Raw genomic sequence first — 9,534 nt, 5'->3', positions numbered from 1 at the left:
CTTTTAATTTAGATTTTATTATGCTGGCGGCTAATCACACAATTTTAACTTTTAACGTAGTTTGAAAGGGACAGGATTCAGGAATAGGCTACTAAGACAGGCCCCTCTTCTGTCTGACTCACCTCATGTTACCCCTGTATGCATTATAGACTGGCTTCTGACAGAAATGACGTTTTGTGCCAACATGTAGAAACACTAGGCTTACTACAGCCTTTAATTGGTGAATGGAGGTGCAAATTCCTTTCTTTGGTTATTGTCCGCGATTCACATTAACTAGGCTATCACGTATTGTAAACGTCGCCACATTTGATCACGTTTTGCCTGCATGGATGCGCGATTGAGTGCGCATCTAAATAATATGCAAGATGCAACAATAATTTCTAAGAGGCCTATACACGGTAATTTCTGGCATTACTACTAGCATATGAATGCATTAAAGACATGAAAGAAATGACACAGGCTTGCACAAATTCATCATTTAAAATGAAACGTTTCACTTTCGCTATCATTGCGAGAATTGGCTACAATATGGAAAATGTTCTCTTTCAGTCTGATCGGCTCCAAACATGTATGGGATTTCCTTAGCCTGTGCTACACCTTTCCAAGAAGTTTTGTGAAAATTGTTTCGGTAGCTTTTGCGATATTGTTGACAGCTACCTCACCGCAGTAGGGTGCAGTAAATGGAAGCTTTTGATAGTGCACGCCACTAACGAAAAACGGAAAATCACCAGGACAAACCACTCAGGGGTGTAGGCTACTCTGGAACCATAGGTCACTAATTTGTGCGTTATTTACGTTTGATTACATTTCAGATACGTGTTGGTTTCCTATAGGCCTAGTATAGCGCTTTATTCTTTCTTTATTTTTCTATGTCCGAATATTGGGGGGGACATTTTGGTCATATTTGAATATTGGGGGGGACACGTCCCCCTCAATGTCTATGGTGACTACGGCCCTGTATTAAACCTCATCTACCTAGCAAATAATTTAACCATTTAAACTATCCACCTATATTAAACCTCATCTACCTAGCAAATAATTTAACCATTTAAACTATCCACCTATTTAACTGTTCAGTCATTCTAACTATATTAAACCTCATCTACCTAGCAACCAATATAGTTTGTTTTTACTCTGTATGATATTTTACATTAGCCTAGAAATCTAGACGCACCCTAGCGGCAGCAAATTACATTTGCTTCCAGGGCTAGTCTAGCAACTCTCCGTTGGCTTGTGAGCTCGAAAAATTAAACTTCTATCAGGCCAATCAAATCGTGTATAAAGTCGTTAGGCGGGCTTAACATAATGATTGATGGCAGAGTTGCAACGGTTTGGCTTGAATTCCCTGCTACTTGAAAACAAAGAAGATGGATATTGCTGTTGGCCAACAGTGTGACACGAGACACAGTAAGTTGGCAAAAGTTTGAACTAGCCAACTAGCTCCGCTGGTGGGGAAACACATGGGACTCAGCGCTGTCCTATTGCGTGCAGAGGGAATTTGAAAGACAACCGATTATCCCGCCCCTCGGACTGAGCACTGCAAACGGTGAGTGCCCAGACCCTACATTTTAATGTGGGTCTGGCTCGTCAGGCTAATTTTACATCATATTTTTTGCATTTTCATACACTGTATTTCCTTCAGGAAATGCTTTTCTAGTTAAGCTATGCTAAGTCTTCATTTTTTTAATGCACTCGTAATTCCCTGGAATTACATTCTCTAGTTTTTACGATTATTATTCTTCTTCTAACGCAGTTAATGCAACCGTTATAACCGTTTAACGTAGAAACTTCATTCAAACTATGTTACGTAGGCCTAGGTCTTACTTAGGACATGTGGGTTTTGTATTTTTCATCTTTGTAACTTTTATACTTTTTAAACTATTAATTAAAAACCACTCAAAATTTCCCCATAGACTTAACATTGGGCTAATGACATCACAATCGGGCCGTTAAGCAATTAGAATCCTAGTCCAGGTGGCCAGGCCACCCGCATTATCTGTCAGTTTCTGCAGGCTTTAAACATACAGACTCATTCTCTTAAAACTACACATTCTGTTCAACTGTTTACTCTGTCCACAACTGTTTCAAAAGTCCTCGCTACAATAATTCCCTATTGAATAATTTAACCATTTAAACTATCCACCTATTTAACTGTTCAGTCATTCCAACTATATTAAACCTCATCTACCTAGTTCAGTCTTTCCAACTATATTAAACCTCATCTACCTAGTTCAGTCATTCCAACTATATTAAACCTCATACCTAGCAAATAATTTAACCATTTAAACTATCCACCTATTTAACTGTTCAGTCATTCCAACTATATTAAACCTCATCTACCTAGCAAATAATTTAACCATTTAAACTATCCACCTATTTAACTGTTCAGTCATTCTAACTATATTAAACCTCATCTACCTAGCAACCAATATAGTTTGTTTTTACTCTGTATGATATTTTACATCAGTGTTTCTCAAACTTTTTCAGAGGAAGGACCACTTAACCAATAAAAAAGAAACGCACGGACCACCTAGCTAAAAAAAAAGATTAGACCTACTTCAACAGTATATTAGCCTACAAAATAGGCCTACTCACTGAACCACCTTGCTTATTGTCTTTGCACTTTGCTTATCGTGTCAGAGGAGTCATATGATTTAAACTGGCATATCTTACAGTGTTGAGAACTGTTTGGATTTACATACAAGTTGGTTCAAAATGGCAAACAACTCGTCTATATTATATTTTATCATGTCTGTTCGCGGACCACTTGGAATAGCTTGCGGACCACCAGTGGTCCCCGGACCACACTTTGAGAAACACTGTTTTACATCATATTTTTGGTATTTTCATGCACTGTATTTCCTTCAGGAAATGCTTTTCTAGTTTTCTCTAAATCCCTTCAACATGTAGAAACCATAGATTTGGATTATTCTGGGGAGATACAATGTGTCAGTGTATGTTCTACAAAGGCCATTAATAATTTTTTTTATTTTTTTTACAACGATCACAGCTCTGACTAAAAGACAGAACACCATTGTATTTAAGATTTTATTTTTAAATGATTAATTGCTCAGATTTAACATCAAATGATTTAAATCAAGAAAATGACCTTTATTTTGTAACATTAAAATATAACACTTAAGAAACCAAAATGACTGTAGTCCCTTTCTGTACCAGCATCAACACACAAGACTCATTTCTCCTCACCTTTTAATTTTATGTCTTTCTCCAAAGATTAGTTTTTCCAAAAAGGCAAGTCAAACAAATATGGCAAACCAACACGGGAAGACATCTGAATATAAAATAATAAAAGCATGTGAAAGTAAAATGAAAAAAAAAAAGAAAAAAAAATGTACACATCTAAGCTAATTGTTCTTTGCGCCCATGCCACATCTCAACCACTTTGTCAAAAATGTTGAAACATCAACACACTTCTCCCCAAAAACACCTGTTTATAAAACATTTATAGGGTTTGAGTTTGAGTTCAGTGACCTGAGACAGACAGAAGTTTGAGTGTCTAAGCAGTTTTACACTGTAGAGTAAGATAATGTTCTCACTGCTTACCACGAGTCTTTTAATACCCAGGCAAGAGGACCTGCTTTAATAACCTGTTTATATGTATACCCTGAAGGAAGTTTACAGAGAAGCAGCTATGAAACCCAGTGTGGCAGAGCACTGATCACAGACTTGTGATCACACTCCACAGCTTTCTTGACTACATTTAGTTCAGGGTTTAGTTTAGAATAGAAGTCACCATGCTGTTTCCTGAGGAGAGAAAGATTTAAACTAAACCGCCACAGTAGGCCGCATTTCCTGTTAATATTCTAGCAGACCTACAGTAATATATATATGAATAAAACACTACAATATTTTTTTTTTTTGCAAAGTTGTACCAAAAAGAGTGTTTAAAACTGAAGCTGAAGCATAATATCTGTGGGTAGAAATGGCGGCATTAGGAAGGAAAAAGACCACTCTTGGAGATATGTTTTGGATGAAGGGCATTCGATCAGGGTCTCTTGGTTAGGATGCGTAATGAGGAAGCAGTGTGTATCTGAGTGAGTGGACAGGATACACCGCAGCTAATGGCAGCAGCCGCCACAGTGGCCTCCACCGTGCGCATGTCCCGAGGCCTCACCATGTTTTGTCCGCCGGCTGAGGATCTCATAGGAACAGTCATCGCCACAGCAACCAGACATGCTGGGCGATGTGTCATCGATCTCAAACCTGCATGAAAGTGGGAAAAAAAGATTAGGTAATGAGGAGCAGGCATTGCACAAGTTAAGTGGAGGCTCTGTGCTCATCACTGATGCATTCATTTGTGGTTGACGAAATTGTAGTGGGGTCATGCCTTCACATAAAAGCACAAGACCACAAAAAAGACAGCAGCAGATTCAGTCATATTTTACACATACAGAGACACTGACTCATAAGTATTCAATATACACAGACAGGTATCCCAGAGAGAACTAGAATTACTGCATACAGTAATAGTTCAACTGTAGTTGCATTCACTTCATGTTGAAACAATTTAAGAGAAGTGGCTATTCAACTGTATGATTGTTTCGGGAGGATGTAGGTTGTGGTGCTGTTAAACTGTATTGAATTGAACACAAAAGTGTTATGTAGTTTAATCTCATTGCTTAAAATGGGGTGGTCTGAAAGATAGAAACACATGTCAATATAGCAAAATACAATTCAACAGCACCACAAACTGCAGCATCCAAAATGAACACTCAGATGAATAATCCTCTCTCTCTGAATTAGTTCAAACAAATACCCAATATCATATAGCTTTCATGAAGCTCCGGTTGCAGCTCTGTGGTATTCAACTGCAGTAGTTCTAGCTCAGTGTTCCTAATAAACTGGTAAATCAGTATGTGTGCTACGTGAATGTTTGAGAACCCAATCATTGTGGATCAACAAGTGATCCTTTAGAATACGGTATTTGTGGACGGCACACTGAGCTCTCAGAATGCTTATGTCAAATAAAGTTAAACTGAACTCCTAAGTGTATATACAGAATCCCATGAGAGGGATGTGCAATTGCTTACTGTAAGGCTTCTCTGAAAAACTGGTATGCCCCATGGTTGTGTTTGAAGACAGTCAGCATCACTTTCTTCATCTGTGTGCTAAGGGAGAGCAAGATTGATACACATTCAAATCTAGAGAACATTTCTCGAAAGCTTTGGCACATACTCATTGGCATAATAGAGTACAAGCTATAGATACTTATAAAATTTCAACTGTCATGATTGTATACCTGTTGGCGATGAGTTGTAGGATCTGAATTAAAAATTTGCCAAGCCCTTTCCTCCGTACTCTTGTTTCCAGCTGAATCTCATAGCTGCAAAATGAATTCCATCGAGTAATTTACACTTGATTGCCAAGTCAGGAAAAAGATGTGAAATAGGGCAGTACGTAAGTTAATATTCTTGTCAGCAGTATCATGAAAGGAGTTTTCCTCTTAGATTTAATGCTGAACCCAATGGTATTATCATGCACATACTTACCAGTAGAGTACCTCTTCCCCACACTCCACATCAAAACGGAAGTGGGAAAAAGCCATTGGGGCAGAGTCTGCATCAGAGGCGAGAAGGTACCAGGCCCTCTCGTCTTTCATCTCCTCCCTCTTCTCCCTCTCCTTCCAGCCCCACTCGCTCTGCTCATAGCTGGGACATTAGGAGGAAGGATAGTGCAAAGCATTAAACCACTGACATTGTTTTCAATACATTTTCAATTTTAATACAGGCGTTTCAGAGTCCCCCACTGTAGACTGAATAGATTCAGAAACTCCTTTATCCCCATATCAATAACACTCCTTAACAAACACCGCAAATAAGCGCCCTCAGCCACCAGGTTCAGCAAGAGGTTTCTGTTTTTATTTGTTTTTATTATTTTATTTATTTAAAATATACTGTCTGTTATTAGCCTTTCTATGTCTATGTCTGTGTGTCTGTATTGGGTCAAAATTTCCCCTAGGGGATAATAAAGTATATATCTATCTATCTATCTATCTACATACAGCACACATGTGAAATGCTGCCACTTGAGTGACAATGTATTCCAACCCGATACCAAATAAAAACTATTCACTTCCATTCGGTTAAAATAAAAGCCATTGAACATGTTTTACAACAATCAAATGCAATGGCAGACCACCATTTTTATCAGACTTCATATATTCTGCTAGCCTAGAAATCTAGACGCACCCTAGCGGCAGGAAATGTAATTTGCAGCCAAGGTAGTCTAGCAAGTCTTCGTTGGCTTGCGAGCTGGAAAAATGAAACTTCTATCAGGCCAATCACATCGTGTATAGAGTCGGCGATGGTGAATTTCCACAGGAATTTCCTGCTACTTGAAAACAAAGAAGATTGATGCTGCTGCTGGCGAACAGCGGTCTTTGAATCCCGACTCGAGTTAAGCTTTTTTTAAATTGGCAAAAGTTTGATCAACTAGCCAACTAGCTCCGCTGATGGGAAAATGCATGGGATTCATTGTAGCTGGTTGTAGCCCTATCCTATTGCATGCAGAAGAAATTTGAATGGATTGAGCAGTGCCTATGGTAAGTTCCCAGACCCTACATCTTGATGTGGGTCTGGCTCGTCAGGCTAATATTCTACTATACTGGCAACTTGCGGTCATTTAGACAGCATAACAGTACACACAAACTTTAAAAAACTAGGAAGTCAGGGGTGCTGTGGTGGTGCAACTGGCTTACAACGTCCATACCATGCTCTGGTCCAAGTGCCAATGGGGACCCAGGTTCGAGTCCGACCTGCGGTCATTTCCCAATCCCACCCCATTTCTCCCACTTACCTCCTGTCAAACTTCACTGCCTATCCAAATAAAGGCCAAAAGCCCAAAAAATATACTTAAAAAATATATCTAATTATCTTTTAGTTGGACAACTTGCATGCCCATTGGGACAGAGTTGGGAGCTTCCTACTAGGAAAGAGGCATGTTTTGGGAAATACTCCCATACCACTTCCCCAGTCATTGAGTCAGTCCATTCGTCCATCCATCCATTCTTTCAATCTCCACCACTCAGTCGCTTAGTGCTTACAGTGTCTGCATGTTGGCTCTTGTCAACTCATAGGCCCACTCCACTGTGTCGGGAGGGAGGGCAGACACCCGCTTACATTCAATCTGCAGATTCAACCTAAGGGGTGTACAGGACAAAAGCATTAAAGTCAGACACTGTATCAGTGCTGTGCTGATTGCATGATATGATTTCCTTATGGTCAAGGTTTGCACATTACCCATTTCTGTCAAATTTCTTGAACACTGGGAATGCGGCTAGTGGATCATCCAACTGGGGGAAAAAAGAAGATTGAACGTCATGACCAAACAGCACATTTTTTAGAGATATTAACTTATCTGTCATAGCTGCAGTTATTCTGCCGATACTGGGATGGGTAACGTCACGCCTCTCTCTCATGCGCACCTTGTTGGCTGCCTCCACTTTAGCACATACTGCATCCATTGCTGCCCTCTCCTCCAGGCGTTTCTGCTTCTTCTCCTTCGCTCTGTTGGACTTTCTCTGTGGAATTAAATGAGGAAGGGTCAAGGAGTAATTAAGACATGTTAGGAATGGCAAACATGTCCAAATTCCAACATTTGCCTGTCCATCGCCAAACTACTTTTTGGAGTACAATACAGAGGCTACCAGAAGACAGTACTGCACTCATTCGAGGATGTACAGTGACTATTTGCATAGAAAGAAACAGTGCTTTCCAGACTCGTGAACTAAGGGAAGTAAAACGGGGCAATGCTACTCATTGGGCTAATGCCACATAAAGAATTCGCTATATGCGTTGCTTATTTATGGTCGCAACAAAGAAAATGAGCCCAATATACATATTTTCAATCGAGAATAAAAGTAGCAGAAACGCGCAATAACAATCAAGTGGGCTGTAATCGCTCATGGCCCGTAGGGCCACGAGCAAGTAACGTTAATGCACGTGCAAGTATAGACACTTTTTCAGTAACTAGTTCGCGTTTTACCACTTTCTTTCTTGAGACGTTTCGATTTCTCACTGATATTTGGACATCTCCGCCAACTTAATTTCCTAACATCCCAATCAAATTATTGACGGTGAACGTTTAGTGAAAAACATGGTAACTTGCAACCACTACTTCCTTGACTTGTGCACGGAAGTTTTAATTGCTAGCGCAAGTTAACGTGGTTCCTTAAGAAATAACTCTAACGTAAAATGCTTGACAAATTAACAGATTTAACTTCTACATTATAAAGTCTTTGCAAGACTATTGGCAAGTGTGGTTTAATATGGATTGCTAACCTAACATCGGCTTCTACATAACATCAAAAATACAATTCTAATCTTAATCAAGTGGAGAACACAATCTCCTTGAGTTGGAGAGTCATCACAATATGAAAACCAAGCAGGATGCCGCTGCTGTGTGTATTAAGTGTCTACACATTTGCAGTGCAAACTTTAATACGTTTCGACTTCGGTAACGTTAAGGACATCACACTTTCTCTCCATCACGGTTACTTTTCAGGGATCATGCTTCTCTACGCACGCTCTTTGTTCGAATCGTTGCAATTACTCATTCATCTACCTTAACTAGCTTTAATTCAAATAGATGAACAGAGAAGCGACTCACCCCCATATTGAAGTATTACACGATCAGCTTGTAGAAAGTATCTAGCGTTAGTTATTTTTCTTTAGATCTTGGCCAGCTTGCTGTAAATCAATTTGTGTGAGAGGGGCTTGTTTTGGAGATTGGTAACAATGCTAGCTAAATGCTAGCTAGGTAGCTAACAAAGGCACAAATAACCAGTGGATCACAAGTAAATCCACTCGCGACTTTCACGTATATCGATGTTTACTTTTTTCGCCAGATTGGCGCCAAGCCGTGGGGACGAGAATTACGTCTCTAGGCTCGACTCCCTCTCTCTCCCTCTCTTCTTTCCTCCCTCCCTCTATCTCTTTCTTTCCCACTCCGGCTTCGTGCAGCGACAGCTTAGGGAAATGACGACATGGGTGCCAGAGGTCAAAAGCAGTCGTCCCACACTTCCTTTTGGTGTCTTGTTTTAAAGATGTTCGAATCCCAAATGTTGTCTGATATATGTTGTCCTGTTGGTTGTTAGTTGAAAAATCTGTTGTTTACAAACACATTGTAGACTGAAGGACATGTTAAAGGACTTATGGGCAATTCCACCATCACAAGCACCAGGAGGATAGTGTGGGGAGACATCCACAAGCAACATTATACAGGACAAATGGCCATATAAGATGAATAAAAAGTATACATAACACTTTTTCAGCAATAACCAAGATACCGACCCACAAGAAAAACATGGGTTTATACAACATTGCCACTATATAGGCCTATTAATTATAACGCGCATTCCAGTTGCACTATAATGTTTTCCATCTATGATATTATGGGGTTCTTCCTGGTTTAATTCTGTGTAACCCATCGCCACATCTGTCTGCGGATTGCCTATATCGCATAAGCCCATCTCTTGGGCTATGCATTGGGTTTGGCTATTGAATGTGATTGCAA

General features: G+C 39.8%; 1 protein-coding gene across 1 annotated transcript; it reads right to left on the bottom strand.

The window, feature by feature from the left end:
* Positions 1-3,034: 3,034 nt before the first annotated feature.
* naa40 (N-alpha-acetyltransferase 40, NatD catalytic subunit) lies at positions 3,035-8,979 on the bottom strand. Its single transcript, XM_076289072.1, has 8 exons — positions 8,629-8,979; positions 7,445-7,540; positions 7,260-7,312; positions 7,064-7,159; positions 5,511-5,669; positions 5,261-5,344; positions 5,052-5,129; positions 3,035-4,224 (listed from the first exon to the last, which is right to left on the bottom strand). The coding sequence occupies exons 1-8, from the start codon at positions 8,632-8,634 to the stop codon at positions 4,080-4,082; spliced, it is 717 nt and encodes a 238-aa protein (XP_076145187.1). The 5' UTR covers positions 8,635-8,979; the 3' UTR covers positions 3,035-4,079.
* Positions 8,980-9,534: the final 555 nt, after the last annotated feature.

This window comes from Alosa pseudoharengus, unplaced genomic scaffold (assembly GCF_046254945.1).
Source record: "Alosa pseudoharengus isolate Yale_2024_CS ecotype anadromous, Long Island Sound unplaced genomic scaffold, YU_APseudo_1.1 YU_APseudo_1.1_scf_17, whole genome shotgun sequence".
NCBI lineage: Eukaryota > Metazoa > Chordata > Actinopteri > Clupeiformes > Clupeidae > Alosa > Alosa pseudoharengus.
This window is presented reverse-complemented; position numbering and strand designations above follow the sequence as displayed.

Coding starts and splice junctions, on each gene's coding strand:
- naa40 (XM_076289072.1), bottom strand. Junction 5,345..5,510: donor GGGGAAGAGGTACTCTACTG/GTAAGTATGTGC, acceptor TTCATTTTGCAG/CTATGAGATTCAGCTGGAAA. Junction 4,225..5,051: donor TTTTTCAGAGAAGCCTTACA/GTAAGCAATTGC, acceptor ACTTTCATGCAG/GTTTGAGATCGATGACACAT.